This window comes from Ictidomys tridecemlineatus, chromosome 9 (assembly GCF_052094955.1).
Source record: "Ictidomys tridecemlineatus isolate mIctTri1 chromosome 9, mIctTri1.hap1, whole genome shotgun sequence".
In the NCBI taxonomy this organism is placed as follows: domain Eukaryota; kingdom Metazoa; phylum Chordata; class Mammalia; order Rodentia; family Sciuridae; genus Ictidomys; species Ictidomys tridecemlineatus.
In genome coordinates, this window is record NC_135485.1 from 112,306,451 (window position 1) to 112,328,871 (window position 22,421).

The following is a 22,421-nucleotide window of genomic DNA, read 5'->3' on the forward strand; positions in this document are numbered from 1 at the left end:
TGTAGTATTGGGTCTTTAACATGCCTGCCTGCCTGCCTGCCAGCCTTCTTTCCTTCCCTTATTATTTTTTTTTTAATTTGGTTAGAGGACTCCCTTCCTTTTATACAGTTGGTACTCCTTGATGTAAATGACTAGGAAATTGATTCATTACAAGTGGAGGTAGGTAATTGCATTGCTTCTAGGAGTTTTGTTATACTCTAATGAATGGTAATAAACATTGTTATATTATAAAATAGATATTTAGCAGCAGTTTATGTCTACAATATTGTGAAGTGTTGTTATTAAATTGCTAACTACCACATGCATGCACAAGAATCCTACAGCAATGTCTGCCCAGTCCTTCCTACCAGTGCTTTTTAGCCTAGCATATTAAAACTCATATGAGTTTTAAAGCTTTTAGGATTATGAACTATGTTCTTAAAAATTCCACTGGAGTTGGGCACAGTGGTGCATACCTGTAATCCCACCAGTTTAGGAAGCTAAGACAGAATGATCATGGTTCAAAGCCAGCCTCAGCAAATTAGCGGGGCCCTAAGCAATTTAAGGAGACCCTCTATCAAAAAATAAAAAGGGCTAGGAATGTAGTTCAGTGGTTAAGCACTCCTGGGTTCAATTCCCAGTACTAAAAATAAATAAATAAATAAAATTCAATGTGGAAAATAAAAGTATGTGCAATATAGTACATGTATATAGTAAGCTTTTAGTAAGTCTTGTTTATTAAATTAATAAATAAGTGAAATCTTGTATCTCTTTCCAGCTGTGTAATTGGGCAAGAGATCTGATTTCTCAGTTTCAATTTTTTAATTATTAAAAGGAAATGATAGCATTTATATCTTAGCTTGTTCATTGTTGAATGAGACAATATATGCAAAATTCTTTTGTAATTAATATTTAATATTTAAAAATAAATTCTTGAAGGAACCTCTACTACTATTAGTATATATAATATTTTTCACAGTTGGGCTATTGGTCCACACTTATAGTTGACAGTGAGGCTCCTTATATGTCATCACCCTCAGCATGATCATAATCAGAAATCACTTTGTTCCAAAGAGAGGAGTTTACAGATAATAATTTAATGCATTTGTGAGAACATAGATTTCAGACAGAGAAGTATGTGTTTGAAACCCATCTTTATCCATTACTGTTTATACAAGTCTGAACCTCCCATATGCTTTTACCTGACAATCATGAATAAGAGTACCTATACTGTGGATTGCTTGAACTCAGCAAGAATATATGTGAAAGCCCTTGGCAATGATCAGATACTAATTGCTGTTATCTATATTCCCTCATAAGTTAAAAATACCTCTTATTCTAGGAGGCTGGGGTTGTGGCTCAGTGGTGGAGCGCTCACCTAGCACATGCAGGGCCCTGGGTTCGGTCCTCAGCACCATATATAAATTAATAAATAAATAAAATAAAGATTCATCAACAACTAAAAAATATTTTTAAAAGAATATTTTTCTATTGCCCCTAACCAACTTTTGGTTTGTTTTGTTTATATATATATATATATATATATATATATATATATATATATATATATATATAGTTGTTGATAGACCTTTATTTTATTTATTTATATGTGGTGCTGAGAATCCAACCCAGTGCCTCACACATGCCAGGCAAGTGTACTACCACTGAGCCCCAGCCCCAGCCTCTTGTTTTTGTTTTGATTTTGATTTTGCAAAAGAAACTGTTTCTGTTTTTTTTTTTCTTCTGGACAGAAGTCTTGGTTTTCTTTTTAAATTAAAAATATAAAAATACAATCTGCATTATTCATATAGACTTGCAGGCCCTGTGCCTGCCAAAAATAATTTAAAACAACAACAATATTTTTGTTTCGCTTTTTGCCATACTGGGACTTGAACCCAGAGGGCTTTGTACATGCTAAGCATGCACTCTACCACTGGGCTACATCCATGGATATAAACTGGACTGGGTTCTTGAAGCTTTTTAATTTGTTTTTTCATGAAAAATTGATTGGGTTCTTGTTTAAAAGAAAAGTTAAATGTAATTGCCTCAAGAATTTTAATTTAACCTTTATTCAGAAGTAAGGCTTAGAAGAATTCAGGGAAATGATCCTGGTTAAAAACAAAAGGTTAAAACCAAGGACCCAGATGTTAAGGGCTGAAGACAGACATCAACTTTCCATCAACACTGTATTCCTACTTCTTTCTTCTTTGACTGATTTCCCTTTATACATTTATTCTTCTTGACTGTTCTTTTTCAGATCTCTGAACTTCTTTCTCAAAAATCCCTTACAAATTCTATTCATGGTCACATTTTCAACTCTTCCTTTTGTCACTAAGGTAATCCATATTTCTTATCCTAACTTTTAAATGAATTCATAAAGTATTTCTGTGAGCAGTGCAGATTTATCACCTCATTTAATGCATGAACTGTACAAATGTGTATAGTTAAGGAGCTAACAAGGAATGCCCAAAAGAATGAGATATTGCATTGCCCTGCCCTTTAAGGTATTTGAAATCTAGAATATAGGTTTTCAAACTAGTGGAAATGTACTAGTTATTTAAACCAGGACCATATGCACATAGAGGAGTGAGGTCAGGTGTGAATGCTAACAGTGGTATTGGACATCAAAGTATGTTTGAATTCCTCAAGGACAAAATGCAGTCAGGTACATTTCTGGTAAATAGGAAGTCATGGGTAAAGGTTCAAAATGAGAAAGTGTATACCTTATTTAATTTGTGGGACAAGGGAATTCCTATTTCTGCTGTATTAAATTACTCCAAACTTAGTGATTTAGAACAACACAACTTTGGGGCTGGAGCTGTAGCCCAGTGGCGGAGTGCTTGCCTCGAACATGTGAGGCACTGGGTTTGATCCTCAGCACCACATAAAAGTAAACAAAGTAAAGGTGTGTTGTCCATCTACAACTATAAAAAAAAAAAAAAAAAAAAAAACAAAAAAAAAAACCACAACTGTATCACTTTATGCTTGTGGAGGTCAGAATCTGAAATCGGTTTCATTTGAACTTAAAATCTGTCTTGATGCTAGGGGAGTCTTTTCCTTTTCCAGCTTTTTTTAGAGGTTATGTGTATTCCTTGACTCACATCCTCTTCCTCCATCTTTAAGCCAGCCACATTGCATTTTCAAATCTCTATGACCAGATCACTGTTTCCAAGGTCAAATCTCTTCAGCCTCTGACTCTTCTGCCTTTTCTATGGTCTCATCATATTAGACTGGGCCAAGATAATCCCGGAACTGTTCCCCACTTTAAGATCCTTAATTTCATCATTTCTGCAGAGTCTCTTTTGCCATGAAAAGAAACATATTCACAAATTTCTGGGGGAAATTTAAGGTATATAATGGAGAAAATATAGGTATGTGTTTAAATTTGGAAAAAGCCATGCTAAGGACTTTGGGATTTAATCTGTAAACAAGCAGTTTTTTTAGTCTTCAGAAGGTTAAAATGTATGATTATGTCAAAACGAACCCAACTATTATGTTTAACTATAATTCACTAATAAGAGCATAAAAAGGGTTTTAAAAGATTAAGATGGATTCTCCCTTTAGGCACATACTCTGAAAATTGAAATACAATTACATGAGTAGTCACAGACTCTCTGAAACTTATACAGGGAGCCCACAGGCATAAAAAGAATGTAAAGGAAAGTGGCATAATCAAATCAATTTCAGAAATGGAATGGTGTACTTGTACCAAAGGAACACTGGTGTGGTCCTGGACTTTTTAAATGGTGGTGGCTATAAGGGAAGTGGATTTTAAAAACTTTTCAGAGGTAGAATAAATAGGAAGTAGTGATTTTATGGGGAGGAGTTAAAGAAGCCGGAGGGAACCATAGCAGCCTTTCAGGAGATATAGATGAAAACCATCATAATGTGCACTCCCTGATGAAATGGTTCCCGCACTGTCTGATTTCCAGAGTCTGCCTAAAACCAAGTGCAACTTTCTGCTCAAACAAGTGAATTCCTTCTATTAGTAGGGCAACTCTGGGGAAATAACGAAAACTATTTTCAAAAGAAAATTCCTCTAGTCTCTTGTATACTAGGCCAGAGGTTCTGGTGATCATCACAGGAATATTGCTTTCTGTTCCCGAGTCACCTCTCTTGCCTACTTTTTGGGGGGCGTTGAGTTCTAATTCTGTCCCTGTGTGAAGACTGGCAAGGTAGTTCTGCTTTGGCTTCTAGGTGAAGGTGCCAGCCTCAGCCCAGTGACATGCAGAAATTAAGGTAGAGGGATGAATAGGGCTGGAGAAGTGGGAGGCAAGCTGCTGAGAAGTGCAGCTCAAGAGCAGGCCTTAATAATCACCAAGGAATTGTGCTATCTAAACCATGATTTGTGTCAAAGAACAATGTACCTGAAATAAGAAGATAGAATGAAATTTATGCATTATTTGTATTTTTATTTTTTAAAATATTTTTAAGTCGTTGATAGGTCTCCTATCTATCTATCTATTTATATATATATGTGGTGCTGAGAATCGAACCCAGTGCCTCACACATGCCAGGCAAGTATGCTACCACTGAGCCCTAGCCCCAGCCCTTATGCGTTATTTTAGTAGGGCAAGATATTATGGATGGGCAGGTTTTTCTGAGCAGAGCATACTATTGATTTTATGTAGGTATTTTTTAGTTTTTTGTTTTGTTTGTTGGTTTGGTTTTCTCTTTTTTTTTTTTTTTGGAGGGGGTAAGAGTTGATGAATTTTCAAGTGTGTAAATGAACTGAGACCATCCAGAGAACAGTTACTTAAATGAGATGGCTGTTGATTGGTTGGCATTCAGATACAGTTTAAAATAGGGTGAGCTGTCTTGATTGGCCACAGTGAGGGTACGTCACTAATGGTGGGCTTGCAAAAATCAGAATACTGTGGCAAGTTGCAGATTGATTGAACAAGTTCGAAATTAGTTATGTTGCAAATTTTGTTGTAAGGGGTACAGAATAATTGATCTTTCCCTAGGACAAAGAGCAAGGGGAGTGGGATTGTGAGTGTGGTGTGTATGGTGTGTTTCCCCCAAGAAGGATGGTGATATATCTAGACTTCAGAACACAGATTAGACCATCAGATTATCAACTGACCAATTTCAGACAAGACCCTCAGAAAATAATTAGGAGAAGGTAAAACCAAGCCTATCCTCAGGTAATGAGGCAATGGTATCAAAACCAAGACCTATTTCCTATCTTTCATCTGACATAACGTCTCTGTGTGTATATGAGGAATCTTATGGCGAACAGTGTTACTCAATAGCCTAGACCAACGATCAAAAACTCTCTCTATGAAAGTCAGAGAGTAAATATTTTAGGCTTAGTAGGTCTGTTACAGCTACTGAGCTGCATTTGTAGGTGCCAGGCAGCCCTACACATGTCAATAAATAGATGTGGCCAGATTCTGGCTAGGATAGCTCAGTTTGACTCATGGACCAGTTTTGCTGATCTCTGGTCTAGAATAAGTAAGCTTTCAGGTGCATATACTTTCAGGGTTCAAAAACTCAGTATGTCTCAACCCTTCTGGCTGGTCAAGATAACCTAGTCCTTTTAGTTCCCTCCAATAAGATATGTTCCACAGTTTCCCCAAGTCAGATGGTGATTTGAGTGACAATATCCTAGGGATGGGACTTTAATTGTAAAGTTACTTGGACTCCTTTTTCAGGGTACCAGGGGACTTTTTGGAAAACTAGAACATTCTTTGTCTTGCCACGGTATTTTAGGCTATTCAGAAAATCTCTTAAAAAATTCATTTACTCGAGCCGGGGTTGTGGCTCAGTGGTAGAGTGCTTGCCTAGAACGTGCGAGGCCCTGGGTTTGATCCTCAGCACCATATAAAAATGAATAAAATAAAGGTATTGTGTCCAACTACAAATAAAAAATAAATATTAAAAAAATTCATTTACTCCTTTCTGAGGCAAAGGTAATGCTCATATTTTATGTCATCAAATTTCTTGGCTGTGGCTAATGACTCTTAAGTGTCTTTGTACATCAGTGTTTAAGAATATATGACAGCATAGAGACCTTTCTGAATTCTAATCCTTTGTGTCCATTTTGGGACCATGAAAAAATAATATTTTAGTCTCTAATTTCAGATGTATTCCATGGAGAAACAAACATTATTGGAAGTACAGAGAGTCTTTAGTTTGTTCAATAGCCTATGTATGGTTTGTTTCAGAAAATGGAATCTAGTCATCACAGTGAAGAATAAGGATAAAAATTTGTTAGGCAGAGGACTGCTTTTACCTTATGATGGTATAAGAAGTTGTGAAAGTTAGGACAAGCTTTTAATTGACTCATGGACCAGTTTGCTGATCTCTTAGTTTTTTGTTTTGTTTGTTGGTTTGGTTTTCTCTTTTTTTTTTTTTTTTTTTGGAGGGGGTAAGAGTTGGTGAATTTTCAAGTTAGGACAAGCTTTTAATTGTCCTAACTTGAAAATTAATCCTATTGTTATGGTTCAGATGTGCGGTGTCCCCAAAAATCTCACATATAAGACAATGCAAGAAGGTTTGGAAAAGAAATGATTTGGTTATAGCCTTAACCTAATCAGTGTATTAATCCCTGATGGGATTAACTGAGTGGGGGCTGGAGGCAGGTGGGGTGTGGCTGGAGGAAGTAGTTAACTGGGGGCTGGGCTTTGGGATATATATTTGTATCTGGAGAGTGTAGACTCTCTCTGTCTCTTCTCTCTGATCACCATGTGAGCTGTTTCCCTCTGCCACACTCTTCCTCCATGATGTTCTGCTTCACCTGGATCCTCGAGGAGTGAAACCAGTCTTCTATGGACTAAGACTCTGAAACCATGAGCCCTCAAATAAATCTTTCCTCCTTTACAGTTGTTCTGGTCAGGTCTTTTAGTTACAGCAGCAAAAAAAAAAAAAAGCTGTCTAAAACACCTGTGTCATCCTATATCATAACCGACATAGAAGAAATAAGATGTGTGTATACTTTTTAGAAACAGTGACAAGATGTGTGATTTTTTTGTTGTTGTTGTTATGTTTCTACTCATAGAACATTTCTGACACTGAATGCCTGGGGTTTCTCCCTACACCAACCAATTCTCCAATACCTGCTGGGTGTCCTACAATTCAATTAAATTCTAACACTGTCTACCTAGATTTTGTGTCAAATCCCACAAGTTAAGGGCTCAATTTCATATGACTTCCTGCTGCAGATGCCACTTCCAAGTCCTGGGTCATCTTGTACTTCTGACCAACCAGCGATGAACTGGCTGTTCTCTCGACCCCATCCTTGGGTTTGGTGATTTGCCAGAATGGCTCATGTAATTCAGGAAAACAATTTAATTACAATTACTGATCTGTCATTGTGGAGAGCAAGCTGTGTCCTGCTGTGATGTCACTCCATGGGAATAGTAGTTCTCGGGCTATGCCTAAACCTGTTACTGCAATCCAGTACATTTCCATGAGATACTCCATTTTGAGTTTAAGTGCTGAGATAAAACGATCTACACCTTGTTTACACCAATACATAGCCACCATCGGCCAGTACAACCATAAGGCACAATCTGACAAATATCATGCTAATAAAAATGACCACCTGTGAACTTATCGAATTAATTGGAAGCCCATGGATACATGGGTATAATCAAACTCACAGGAAAAAAGGAGGCCCATGAACTTATCAAGCACATCAAACCACTGAATGAAACAGTCCCCTCATCCGTGAACCATCAAAGGAAGAGGACCCTGAACACAGTACACACTCCATTACCTGATCACTCACTCATCGTGAGCCATTCCTAGGAAAATTGCCACAGTGATAAACCTCTCCCCGGGCTTCAGTAGTCTTCCTGCCCATGATGACCACTCATGGCCCATTCCAGGCTAACACTGTTAAACTTTACAGACCTTGGCCTAGACTAATTTCTTGTACTTTGACAGGTCTGCTCTCTGAACAAATTCTTTGGCTGGTTCAAAAACTTATCTGACCACCTACAGTGACTCTGTGTTTGCATCTGCTCTCTGTCTTTGCGCAGTTCAAACTCTTCACTACTGTAGCACCTTACCCCTGTCTTAGCCTTTCTATAAAATATATATGTTATAAATATAAATAATTTATAATATGATATAAAAACAATATATAAATATTTATGTTACATGTATAAGTAATTTATATACAAGTGATGTATATATAAATATAAATGTATATAGTGTGTTGGCATGACTTGAGTATTATAGATATTAGAAATTAAGGTAGGAATAAAAGAACTTGTGATTGCCTGGCTTATGACTACCAGGTGGCCTACAAGTATTCAGAGATCTACCACCCACGAAAGTGGGGCAGCCTGTTAATTTATTGTTGCTCAATAAATTCTGACGTTATGGAAAGACACAAACGTGTTTGGTCTATGTTAATGGCTTAGATTGCTCATGACCATTATGAAGGATCCAACTCAGAAACAGGAAAATACAAGAGATGCCTAGGGCAAGGAAAATGGGGTGGGGGCCTGAGGTTCCCATACTTTGTTCTGGCACTCCACTCTCTTAGCACCCCCAGGTGTTTACCAACCTAGAAGGACTCCAAACCCCATTTGGGGGGGATCTTTCTAGAACAGTCGTTATGTAGGCATGATTGATTCAATCGCTGACATTTGTGATTAACTCAGTCCCCCGCTTCCACAGAGGTCAGGGAAGGGGCTGAAAGTTCCAACCCTGTTAATTATGCCTCGAAACTATCCTGAAAGCATGTTGCCTCACCACTGTCCCCAAACAGTCTTGGGGCATATAAAAGACCTGTCTGTTGTCACTCCAGAAATTCTAAGGATCACAGGAGCGCTTGTATTAGGAGCTGAGGACCAAGACCAAATATAAAAAAAAAAAAAATGCCCCGGTCTCCCAATCACTTGGATTTTAGGAACTTTGAGTCAGAAGTCTACATTTAAGGCTAAATATGTATTTCTTATATCACAGCATCATGTTCTAACCTTACTGTTGTTGTTTTTTAATTCATCATAAAGAATTGGTTGGAAAGGAGAGTAGTAAAGTTTTGAAAAAGATGGAAAATGACAGAGGGCTATCTTTATCAGATACGTATTGAATTATAATGGTAATTATTAAAATATTAAGGATATGAAAGGAGGTAAAATATATATTAGCCTGAAAAAGATCTTGGGGTATGCATGTGTGTATGTATGTATGGTATGTGTATGTGAATTTAAGATACAGTGAGGATAGTATCACAAATGGAAAATGGAAAATTTGCTTAATAAATGAGTTTGTATAATTTGTTAGTTTATCAGGGTGAAGACAAACGTGTGTGTACACACATACATGGGGAGAGAGAGAGAAGGAGAGAGGTACCTATACATCTGTATATATAGACAGTGTGTATTTGAGAGTTTTATTTCTCTCTCGTGGAAGAGTCCTGTTGGTCTAGGCTTGCAAGGCAGCTGTACTTACAAGATTATTCAAGGATCTGGGTTCTTTCATTTACTCTGTCATCCCCTCGGACATTGTCCCTTTTCTCCGTGGTAAGCTAGGTTTCTGTTTATAGTGATGTGAAAGAGGAAATGTGGAGCAAGGCATTTTCTATTAAGCATGCAACATGAGTTACACATACCTATCTATTCACATTCTGTTAATGAGTACATGGTCACATGACCATATCTTTATATATGAGAGATTGAGAACTGGACCACCATTGGCTCAGACACAATAAAGAAGGAGAAGAGACTCCACTATTATCAGAGAGATTGGATTCTGGGGACTATTAGCAGGTCTGGGTCACAGGAGTTACGTGAAAAGTAAAATACCAATTTAGATCTTATTTATCTATTTTTCAAAATAAATTCCAAGTCCACATATAATTAAATTATATAATAAGCATTCAAAAATGTTGATTTTTTAATTTTTTTTTATTATTGGTTGTTCAAAACATTACAAAGCTCTTGACATATCATGTTTCATACATTAGATTCAAGTTGGTTATGAACTCCCATTTTTACCCCAAATACAGATTGCAGAATCACATCTGTAAAAATGTTGATTTTTATTATCACTTTCCAGGTACTATTCTAAGTGTTTTTTAATGAATTTTATATTATTATTATTATTGGTACCAGGGATTGAATCCAGAGGCACTTTCCCACTGAGCCATATCCCCAGCCCTTTTTTATATTTTACTTAGAAACAGGGTCTTGCTGAATTGCTTAGGGCTTCTTTAAGTTGCTGAGGCTGGTTTTAAACTCACAATCCATCTGCCTCAGGCTCCCAAGCCACTGAGATTACAGGCATGCATCATCATACCCAGCTAAATGAATTTTATTATTTAATCCATACAATGACCCTATAAAAAAAAGAGTACAGCCAATAAGACTCCAGTTGAGAATGGATAAAGAAAACAGACCAAAGACAGCTCACAGAATAGAAAATACAAATGGCAATTTAATTTTACTGATAATAAGAGGAAATATAAGTTTTAAAATGAGAAGTCATTTTCACTTATTAAACTGGAAAATATTTCATAAAATCTTCAAATTTGGGTTGGATGGGCTAAAAAATATAGACAGCCAAAGCCCATGTATGTAAAGAGCCTTAAACACATGACCCATGAAATTCTCTGTGATCCAGAAATTTCATTTTCAGAAATTTTTACCAGAGAATAAAAAATCAAAAAATATGTAAATATCTAGAGATGGGAGAATGAACTACAGAAGCTGCTATATATGCCATATGTAATATCACATGTGACTTAATTTGTTAATAGTGTTATTAACAAGCTGAGAACATGCCTCTGATATAACATTAAGTAAAAAAATTGGGATATAAAATTTTCTTAAGTGAGATTTAAAGTATGTTTTTTTTTTTTTTTGACAAAGAAAATATACTGCAAGTACCTATGTGACCTATTGATGGATGTCTCTGTTTCTCTTTCACTTCCTCTGCTTCTTAATAAAGCAGCACATCTGTATAGGGGAGAAAATAACATCTTCTCACCTACCCTAGGTCCACAGCCTAAGCCTCTGTAACCAAAGACAGATTGCTAAGAGAAGGGCATTCAAATTCATTTAATAAACTTTGTGACCTGGGAGTCTTCAGAAGGAAACAAAGACTCAAAGAAATTGTTTCTTTTACATTAAGTTTGATAAAGAGTGGGCAGTGTGGAGAAATATAATAGGACAAAGGGGACATAATCTACTGGTTATAAACTAAGGGAAATTTAGCAAGGCCTGTCTGCTGAGGTTCTTCTCCCTGAATTCCTAATTTTCAGAGATAAGAGTGATCTTTTCCTCTGGGACTAGGAAGGATGTCTCTCACATGAAGGTGGTCCTGTGACCTGCTGCAGGAAGAAGGGCAAGGGAACATGAGAACAGTTTTCCTGGCCCTGTGGTTCCCTGAATCTTTTCAGTTTAAAATATTCAATATGCCAGAGTACCATATTTTGGGAGAATATGTCCTGAGCACCACCATATGCATTTACTAATTATAAAAGGTTATTAGTTTTTTTTTCTTCCCACTCTACATTGTACTATCCCATGAGAGAAGGTACTACATCCTTCTATTCAACATTGGTACGGCATATAGCAGTGCCTGGCCAATATAGGTAAAGAATATTATTAGGTGATGTTGCATGATGGGCCTACAGGGGACCTAATTTTTAGAGCTTAATTTTTACAATGAAGTGGCAATACTTATCAAAAAATTAAGACAAAATTTTAAAACTTTAGGAATCAGTCCAGTTTTCTGATGGGTGAATGGCAAGCATAAGGTAAAATCTGGATGAAGATGAAAGAAATTGTTTCCTTTTTTTAGTGGAGAAGATTATGTCCATTCTCTCAACCCCATTCCCTTGTATGGGATTTGGATAGTGTTATCCTCCCTTGTGGAAAGAGAGCCTGCACAATATTTTACATGCACACATAGACATCATAATACTCTCTCGTGTCCTGTGGTTTGCTTAATACGATTTGTTATCTTGGCTGTGCTGTGGGTAGTGCTGGTTTGTTATAGATATACAGGAAATGTTAAATTGGAAAAGAAGTGTTAAAATGGGAGCTGATTTATTATGCCCTTGGTTACCTGTACAATTGGGTCACATGAAACTTCATATGTAAAATTAGTCAGCATTCTTTAAATATGCCAGATATATATGAAAAAAATTTTAAATGAAAATGTAGTAGTAAACATAGAATAGCTTCCTTCTGTATTACCTGAATTAGATATTTTAGCTCTCAGGTCAAATATTTTGAAACTGTAAAATCAAATTTTCTGTTGACACAGTAAGTGGAGTAGAAAGTTACTGGAACTGTTGGCTACAGGCGAATTTTCCAGACTGCAGATCAGGTACGTGGAATGACACAGGCCTAGAAGTCTGCTGTTCACGTTTAACATCAGTATGTGTAAGGTAACTTCAAAGTAATTACAAGCAGTTAAAAAAAAAAAAAAAACACCCTACATAAAAAAAGAACATTTTCATTTAAATTCTCAAAAGGATAAGGTTGGAGGGAAGAAAACTTTGGTAGAATTTGGATGGTTTCTAGCAGACAATAGCAAATGGCCGCAGAAAGAGGAGGCTTGTGCCGGTGGACTTAAACCTGAGTGTGACTATGTAAATTTTCCTTAGAGACAAGCAGTGACGAGCAAGCCGGTTCGTGTTAATGCTCCGAGTGTGCGCCCTGAGGGCTATTAATGAATACCAGCGGCAGTTTTCCAAACGGAGGGAGCCCGTGTGTGGTATCCAGCAGGTCGGGCTTCAGAAGGGGATGTCAGCAACTTCAGACCCGAGTCACGTGACCCCGCTGCCTGCCAACACAGAGGCTCTCTCTGGATCAGATTTCAAGTCCGGGCCGTCCTCCCAGCCATGTGGGTTTAGCCGAAAAAGAAGCAGAACCCCACTTCCTACCATGCGTCCAGCCGCCCCTCACCTACCGTGGGGCCTTTGGATTGGAAGCTGCTTTTCAAATCAAAACGTATCCACAGAGTGGAATTTTCGAATTTTGCTGTCCTTTTAATGTTTTCGTCTGGACTTCATCAGTTCTTCCAGACACTTCCTGAGAGAATGGGGGCAGGAGCGCTGGCCATCTGTGTGAGTACAGGCCTTCTGCCTTCTGGGGGTGCTGCGGGCGCTGAGGAGGGGAGGCCTCTCCCTCCTGGTTAGGGGGGATGTGTGGGGAACTTTGTTTTTCCCTGTTGGGTGCTGGGAGAAGATGAGTTACCAAAATTCCTGTCTATTCAGATGGATATTAAGCAGGATTGGAGGTGGCATCCAGCATTTTGTCCACTTTTGTTCCCAGAAAAGGTGAAGAAAGATGCTGAGCCTGAGTGGACCCCAGTAAGTCCACTTGGTCTAATGTGGGAACAGGGTCTGCAGTGTTGGGCTTTATTATTCCCAAAGAGTCAAATAGGAGTGCTTGATCTTAGTTGTTAGAAAACTCTTGTAGCTAACCTAAGAGAAGAACTAAAATAATCACTGATTCATTGTCTCTGAGTTTGTGTATGACATTTTTCTAGTGCACATTCCTATTTTCCTTTGGCAATTCTGGAATTTTTATTTCAGAAAGGTTGTTGAAAATGATGCTGGAATAGCCTCATTGATAAATGTTTGTGAATCTTTCTTCATCAGGATTCTGGTGGTTAGAAACAGTAGCATCAATAAGTAACACAAAATCCATGAGAAAACGTACATACCTTGAAGACTAAATTTCATAAAATTCGAAATAATTTTGCTGCTGCTCATATAAAACTTATTGCAACAATCGAATTTTGTCAATGATACAATTTACAGAATGCTGTGTCTTAAAATTTTACTTGTATATAGAAAAAGCATATGTGTAGCATACATATTTATACTTCAACTTGATGTTGTATTCCAAGAGGGCATTTTATTTGTATCTAAAGGTACTAAATGAGAAATATTGTGTTCTTTATTATCACCTTTTAAATCACATTCAAATCAGATTTTTTTTTTTAAGTTTCAAGAAGACCTGTAATTTTTTTGTAGGTTATGGTGGCATCCTGAAATATCTAGAACTATCCATGAAATTTTTGACACATAGACCCAGAATGGTCACCAGATGGTGGACCAGCCTCACAGATTGAGTTTTCTTAGCAAAGCTGCAGGTTCGGCCTCTTCAGCACCCTCTATGCCTGTCTTCTCTCTTAACCCCTGGCTTGCAGCATCCAGATACACAGTGGTTTAATCACTCCAAAGGGGTTCTTTTAAAATCTGGCTTATCTGGGAGCAAGATGCTGAGTTTTATTTTACTACAGAGACATGTCTTCTATTTTTCCATGTTTATAAAAGAAATATTTCATAACTGAAAATGTATAGGAGGAGGCAGCAGATTGATATACTTGTCAAGCAGATTTATTACCACTTCTGATTGTCTGATTAGAGTCTTACTTAGGTTTTTGGCCTGCGGTATACCAATCTGCAACACTTTGACCGAAATTCAGACTGACTCCATATTTTCCCTCAGTTTATATCCAAAGTATGTACAAAATTTCATGTCATGTTGACATAAAAATCCCAGTTTTAGAGATTATTCATCTAGTAGCTGAGTAATTATCAATCATTCCTACCATTCCGCCTATAGTTTGGGCTATATTGGGTTATATTGGGCTGTGCCTGTAGGAGGAAATATGATAGAAAAAGATGTACACAGTAGGTTTGGAAAATGGTGCTTTTGGTGAATAAAATTTTTTTTTCTTAACATTCGTAATGAGAAGTAAGGACTAAGTCACTTTTATGCATATGCATGTGTACTACATACACATGAGCTGATCAACTGCTTCTTGGTTTGGGGCTTCTCTATGTAGACATATGTTATATGTACCTATTACTCAAGTGTCCTGCTGCTGAAGAGTCATTTTTCAGACAAAATAATGGAGAACAGATGTTTGTTCTTGGTGAGTGTGTGTGAACTCTTGTGTTATGACTTCTTGAACTGGGATACTTTCTATGTCCATTAACTAACCTGATTTCTCCTCCTTAGTCATTTTATTTAACCCTTTCTCATATAGATAAGTATCATGGAATTTTGCTGCTAGCATTACTGTAGTGGGCTCACACAGATAGTTATATAACCACTCTTAAGAGCAAAGAAAATGTAGCTGTTTTATTGCAACAAATCTATTTTTCCTCAGTAAGCCACCCACCTGCAGGCAGAGTGGGAAATTATACTTGCCAATTAATGTTATCTTCTCTCTTGTAGTTTTATATGTGAGGTTCTCTCAGGTGAATCCTGAGCCTTGGATTTCCTGTGCCTCTCTCTGCTCTGTCTAAGGAGGCCTGAGGGCATTTTAGGAGTGGTACGTGGAGAATGGTAGTTTTCAAATCCTTGTGGATGGAGAAATGAGAGCTAGAATGCACGTGTGGAGGTTCTTACCCTCTGGCTGCTCTGATTTGTGGGTGAGTTCAGGTATCAGATCTGCACCTGGCGCAGCGGATCAGTTCTTTTGGTATAGCAATGTTCTCTTCATGCTGATGAAGCCCAAACTCTTTCTGGTGCTGACAATCCCAAAGATATTCCTTTGTAGCCTTTCTCTTCAGCTTGGAGCCTCCTACTCCTATAGCCTTTCCACCTGGTACCATCAGCTACCTTGAACATACCCCAAGAGTGAGCAAGGACTTGTGGTCAGAGAAGAGAAAGTTTCATATACCAAATTAAAATATTCCAGTCATAAGATTTATTTAGGCAAAGTACAGCAAAAGCAAGAGAGAGGTATGTGGTTTGTTTACCTACTTAAAAAGGGAAGTGGAAAGAAAGGACTCTACTCCTGAATTTATGGTTTTGTGTCCAGTCCCTCTTGCTCTCCTCTGCCATGTTAGCATTGCGTGATCATGGTGTGCTTTTGAGGACCAGCACTGTGTGCACAGCAGATGGACTGTGTCTGGAGCCAGCGTAGCTTGCTTAATCACCAAGTGCAAGTCGGCCTGGGTGTGATTGTAATTTGCCAATCCACTACTGAATAGCTATGAATTTTTATCTATACATCTCAAGCAGACAACTCGTGGAGCCCAAATGATTATAATCAATGGGCCATAAATATTTGGTACCTCATGAATGTTGGGTGCTTATTTTGTCCTCCTGATTGTCTGTACTAAATATGTCTATGAATGTCTCTGCCATAGACAACATTGTGTACCCGTCTTATACTTCCTGGTCTCTGGGACAGTGAGAGAGAAATTTCTGTTGTTTATAAGTCACCCCATTTATAGGAATTTTATTATAGCAGCCTGAACAGACTAGGGCAGAGTTAGTGTTAACTGATGGGGTGTTGAGTAGCAAATACCTAAAAATATGGAAACAACTTTGGAACTTGGCATTGCATAGAGCCTGCTAGAATTTTGTGTTGCCTGCCAGAAAAAGCTTACATTTCCAGGTGCAGTGGTGCATGCCTGTAATCCAAGCAGCTCAGGAGACTGAGGCAGTAGGATTGTGAGTTCAAAGCCAGCCTCAGCAACTTAGTGAGGTCCTAAGCAATTTAGCAAGACCCTGTCTCTAAATGAAATACTAAAAATGGCTGGGAATGTGGCTCAGTGGTTAAGCACTCCTGGGTTCAATCCCTGGTACCAAAAAAGAAAAAACCTTACATGGCTATGAATGGACTATAAAGAAAATTCTGGTGAGAAGAAGGAGAGTGAGAAAGAAAAAAAATGAAAGCAATCGAGAAAGCGTTAATCTTCTAAGAAATTATCTAAGTAATCTTGAACAGATGTTGATACAAACATGGATGGCAAAGGCCATTCTGATGAGGTTCCAGATGAATGGGAGGAGCATGGAAACTGGCAGAAAGGTGACCTTCATACAAAGTGGTGAAGAGCTTGACTGTGTTCAAGTTTTAATGTTTTGACACAGCTTGACTAAATTGTGTTCATTGTTGTGTTTTGTAGAATGTAGAATTTGTGAACAATGAAATTGGACATTGAGTGGAAGCAATTTCTAAGTAAAGAGCTGAAGAAGTAAAACTTAAAGATATGGGAAATTCTCAGACTATTCACATTGTAAAGAATGAGATGGCCAGTTGAGGGTGGTGAGGGGACCACTAAGGGTCTGACAATAAAGTAAATAAAGCCACTGTTGGATAAGGAAGTTAATATGGATCAACCCTCTTAGCAGAAGCTAGGAGCTGTTCTCCAAGACATTGGAAGAATAACCCAAGGGCAGTTGGGAAATCACAGGGTGCATACTCTTATCACAGGCCCACAGTGTACACCCTGAGCCAGAGTAGTCTCAGAGGAGGGGCTGCTAAACCTGGAGTCTGTAGGATCGTACAAAGTACTACCCACCACCTCCTTGAATCTTAGGCTGGGTTCCCCATACTCTGGAGCCACAATCCTCAGCTGTCCCAGGTACTGTTCCAGCAGGCCCAATGCAGCATCGTGGCAACTTCTCCAGAGGGCACAGGCAGCCAACTTCATTGACCACATAGCACCATCTCTGCACAGTGTATAGGGCACTTGAGCCCTGGGAATAAGGCTGCGTCCACCTAGATTTCAAAGGATGGAACCATCATCCCACAGAATTTGAGAGGTTGGGCCCAGGCAGAGACCTGCGGCACGACCAACTTGCCAAGCCCCGGGAACAAAACCACTTGGGGCATTGGAAGTCTAGCCCCTGCCCAACAAAGCTGTAGGGGTGGGATCCCTGCCACAGTGGGACCAGAAGACAAGATCTCTGCTCTAGTGGGCCTGGAGTATAGAACCCTGAGGCAAGGAGAGGGTTATTCTCCACCCTTAATGTTTAATGGAGTCTCTCCACCATTGGGTCTTGGCTTGCTCAGGACCTACACTACTTTCTTTTCTCTTTCTCCTTTTTAGAACGGGAATGCCTGTACTATGGCTTACTCATCATTTATTTTGGAAGCACATAACTTGTCTGATTTCACAGACTCATAGCTGGAGAGGATTTGCCTATGTATGAGTCATACCTTGACTGTCACACATGTCTTGATTTAGATCATATTTAGATGAGACTTTGGACTTTAGACTCTTGAGTCAGTGTTAGAACCTTTGGACTGTTGGAATGAAACAAATGTATTTTGCATGTGAAAGGATAAGAATATACAAGGAGGGGGACAGAGATAGAATGTTCTAGACCAAACGTGTCTCCCCAAAATTTGTATGTTAAAATCTACCCCCTAATGTGATGGTATTGGAAGCAGGGGCTCTGGAAGGTGTTAGGTCATGAAGGTAGAGACCCCAAGAATGGGATTAGTGCTGCTATAAAGAGACCCCAAAGAGTTTCCTCACCTTCCCACCATATTGAGACATAGCAAAAGGAAGCCATCTATAAATCAGGAAGTGGACTTCCACCCCAAATCAGTCACTAGACACTAAGGCACTATGTGATCCAGCTGTTGCTGTGACAAAATACTTGAAAAAGTAAAACTTAATGGAGGAAAGGTTGATTTTGGCTCATTATTTCAGCCTATAGTAGCTTGGCTCCATTGTTTGGGGGCCTTTGGTGAGATAGTATATCATGGTGGAAGGACATGGTAGAGGAATGCTGCTCACACTGTAGCAGTGAGAAGGAGAGAGAGAGAGAGAGAGAGAGAGAGAGAGAGAGAGAGAGAGAGAGAGAGAGAGATATGCACCAAGGATAAGATAGAGTCTCAAAGGCACACCCTCGAGGGTCCACTCCCTTTAACTAGGTTCCACCTCTTATATTTCTGCCGCCTCCCCATAGTCCATTTAGCTGTGAATCCATCAATGGATTAATCTACTGACAATGTTGGCTCCCTCACAATCCAAGCACTTCTCCAAATCCCCACTCCAGACACTACTTCATTGGGGAACAAGTCATCAACACATGAGCCTTCAGAGAACATTCTAGATCCAAACCATAAGGCACCTTGGGTCTTAGATTTTTCCATCCTCTAGAAATATGTGCTATAAATCTCTGTTATTTATAAACATGCCCAATTTACAATATGTTTTGTGAGAGTGACATAAAAAGTCTCCGAAAGTCTTCCTTCCATGTTCTCTATACACAGTTGAATCTGTCCTCCTCATTGTTACTCTTGTTCTCTGTTTAGCAGAATTGAATTTCCTTAAATAATACAACAAATAAATACAATAAAAGTTCAAATTTCAGGGCTCATGATTATCTTCTTTGTAGTTTCTAATTTGATGTTTGATGTCGAATTCATTCCTTACAGACTGCAGTTAGGCTTTCTAAATGTTGTGAAGAATTCAATTTTTGTAAAAGCTTGCTAATTTTTTTTTTTTTAATTTTTAGAAACTACATGGGTTTTTGTTAGGAGCCTTGCAGACCTGGAAAGTACTGGTTTTTGCCACTAATAGCACTCTAATCTTAGACATTACTAAGCAGTATGTTATCTTCATAGCAGATCTTAGGTAATATTTGACCAGCTGTTCAATTTCCTGGATGTTATCCATTTGTGTGTCTCACTAGCAGATTGTAAAATTTGGACATGTCTTATTTGCATGTCTTGCCTCTTGCTCAGGGCAGTAGTTGCTTATCAAAATATTTTCAAAAACCAAAATAAGTAAGTCACGCTCTTAAGATCTAGCAGCTTCACTTGAGTGAATTTTGTTTTATTGAACTCAGGGGCACTTGGCCACTGAGCCACATCCCCAACACTATTTTGTATTTTATTTAGAGACAAGGTCTTACTGAATTGCTTAGTGCCTCACTTTTGCTGAGCCTGGCTTTGAACTCATGATCTTCCTGCCTTAGCCTCCCAAGCATTGGGATTACAGATGTGTGCCATTGTGCTGGGCTATAAATTTTATTTTTTAATTGATCATTTGAAGATCCTTAAGAAGGATCCTAAGGCCAAACCTATAAAAGCATTCTATCTTATCTTCTAATGGGACTTTTTTTTTTTTTTGAAAATTTTCCACCTAGCAAGATTTATCAATAAAAATGCAAAATTTTTGTATCCTATCCCCCGCCACCACTTTGAGTCTCCAACTGAAAAGCAGAGGAATTCTCTTGTATAAAATTGCATGTAGAAAATAAAAACTTCTGCCAGACCATTCCATCTCAAATGATATACATGCAGGTCAGTGTGTGACTTTTTCTCAGGTAGGCATATAATCAGGATTAGCCCAGGTATTCATGCTAAATTTCCCGATTTTCATTCAAACCCGAGAATCTCAGTAGCTCAAGGAAACGAATATTTATTTACAGATTAATCCAAGTCTAATACAAGTTGACAGATCCCTTCTCTATCTGGCGAATAAGACAAAGATGCATGTCCCATGATTGGGGTAGCAGTCTATTCCCTGCAAGTATTATACACCCCAGGTACTACTGATAGGCTACTGATCTATGGATCAAGAAGGAAGGCTTTATACAATGAATAGTCATGGCCTCTATGAGCCATTGAATCCCAATTTCATGTCCTTTCTTCTCTGAACTTTGAATTATCATTACAAGATAGTAAATGTCCTTGATATTTTAGCCAATTTGAGTTGGAATTTCAATTATTTATACTCAAAAAAATATATATTTTTTTTAACCTTTGCGGTACTGGGGATTAAACCTAGGCACACTCTACCACTGAGTTATATCTGAGACCTTTAAGAACTCTTTTAAATTTTAAAATAGAGTCTCATTAAGTTGCCCAGGCTAGCCTTGAATGTGTGATCTTCCTGCCTCAGCCTCCCAAGTAAGTAGGATTCCAGGTGTGCACTCCTGGGCCCAGCTACTCAGAAACATTTTAACCTGTACACTTCACCATTATTAGCCTTGCTAGACTACGGTTTAGAGAAAACTGTCAAGAAATAGAATGAGACAAGATTTGAGGCAGGAGACATAGTTTTGCTTTGAATCTTGTGTCAGGCACTTGCTGGCTGATTGGCCCTGGGCAGGATACTTAACATCTCTTCCTCTCCTCCCCAATCAAATAGGGTTCATAGCAGCCTAAATTTGATTATTGTGAGAAGCAAATAAAACAATCATGTGAAAACACATTGTAAGCTACATTGCATCATAAAATATTGTTTGTATTATATGGCAGGCTACTTTGTGTCTTGTCTTAAGGTGGTCTCTTTAAAACTGAAATTATAAGTGGAGTCTATTTTAAGTAAAATTAACTCTATGATCTGAAGTGACTTTATATTATTGGATTTAGACCAGACTGCATTCAAGATTAAACATTTAGCTTTGCCTCTTTCTACAATAAACAATGGTGAGCTGTTGGAGGAAGACCAGGTCAGAGTCAGGCAAACAAAGGCGTCACGTGGATTTTCTTCTGCAAATATGTAATGCAAGTTCAATTTTCATCTCTGCTGTATACAGAATTCAGAAATCAAAAGCATAATGTCTCAGTCCATTCAAACTGCTCTTATGAAATAACTTAGGCTGGCTAATTTCTAAAGAGAAGTTTATGTCTCATAGTTCTAGAGGTTGAGGAGTCTAAGATTGAAATGCCAGAAAAGTCTGTTTTCTGATGAGACTCTGCTTCGTGCATGGTGCCTTAGTGCTGTGTCCTCTGATGGCAGAAGGGGCAAAGGCACTTTCTCAGGCCTCTTTCATAAGGGCACTTGTCCCCTTCTTGACTTAACCACCTTCCAAGGCTCCACCATTTTTTAGCTATAGATGGACACAATATCTTTATTTTACATTTACATGGTGCTGAGGATCAAACCCAGTGCCTCACATATGCTAGGCGAGTGCTCCACCTCTGAGCCACATCCCCAGCCCCCAAGTCTCCACCTCTTAATATCACCACATCAAAGATTCAGTTTCCATGGGTGAATGGGGGGCACACACTTTCAGACCACAGCACACAGTTAGTGACCCAATTAAGGATTAATATGGGGCTGGGGATGTGGCTGGGCTGGGGATGTGGCTCAAGCGGTAGTGCGCTCGCCTAGCATGCGTGCGGCCCGGGTTCGATCCTCAGCACCACATACCAACAAAGATGTTGTGTCCGCCGAGAACTAAAAAATAAATATTAAAAAAAAAAGGATTAATATGAAGAGATTTTCAGAAAATGTGGCTGAAGTGCCTAGAACCTCGGTTAGTTATTTTAGGGTTAGGTTTTTGGAAGCACAGTAGACTAGGCAAATGCATATAATGTTCATGTGCTTTAGTAACAGTGGTGGAAAGAGCAAACCAGCACGGAGCAGCTGATGAAGTAGAAGAACGGGTTAACTGGGCCGAGAAGACTTTGTCAAACCCGGAAGAATCACATTAATTTGATCTAAATCTTAAAACTGAATTTAGGGAAATTAAATTTCAGAGACCAGGAAGAAGCTGTGTCCATTAGTTCTTGAAACAGGAAATATAACTAAACATACTTTGTTATCTGTAATTATGAATTTATAACAGTTTACAAAGTAATAGTATAATTAAGTTTATATAAGTTGCATATTAACATAAATAATATGAAAATAAGATGATTATATGAATAGCAGGCAGACTTTTTTAACTGACCTTTTTAAATATTTTCAGTTGTAGATGGACACAATACCTTTATTTTGTTTATTTTTATGTGGTGCTGAGGATCAAACC

The 22,421-nt window shown here is 38.4% G+C and overlaps 1 protein-coding gene across 6 annotated transcripts in view; it reads left to right on the top strand.

The window, feature by feature from the left end:
- Positions 1-22,421, top strand: part of Fam13a (family with sequence similarity 13 member A) — a 328,573-nt gene that overhangs the window by 12,504 nt on the left and 293,648 nt on the right. For 2 of the 6 annotated variants that reach the window (XM_078021923.1, XM_078021924.1), the window contains exons 1-2: positions 12,588-13,015; positions 13,166-13,261. The exons of 1 other annotated variant lie outside the window; for it this stretch is intronic. In XM_078021923.1, the coding sequence (XP_077878049.1) occupies positions 12,941-13,015; positions 13,166-13,261 (171 nt within the window). In that variant the 5' untranslated portion in view covers positions 12,588-12,940. Of the gene's footprint in view, positions 1-12,581; positions 13,016-13,165; positions 13,262-22,421 lie in introns of those variants that run through there. 3 more of the 6 variants (XM_078021926.1, XM_078021925.1, XM_078021927.1) reach the window with 3 other exon arrangements.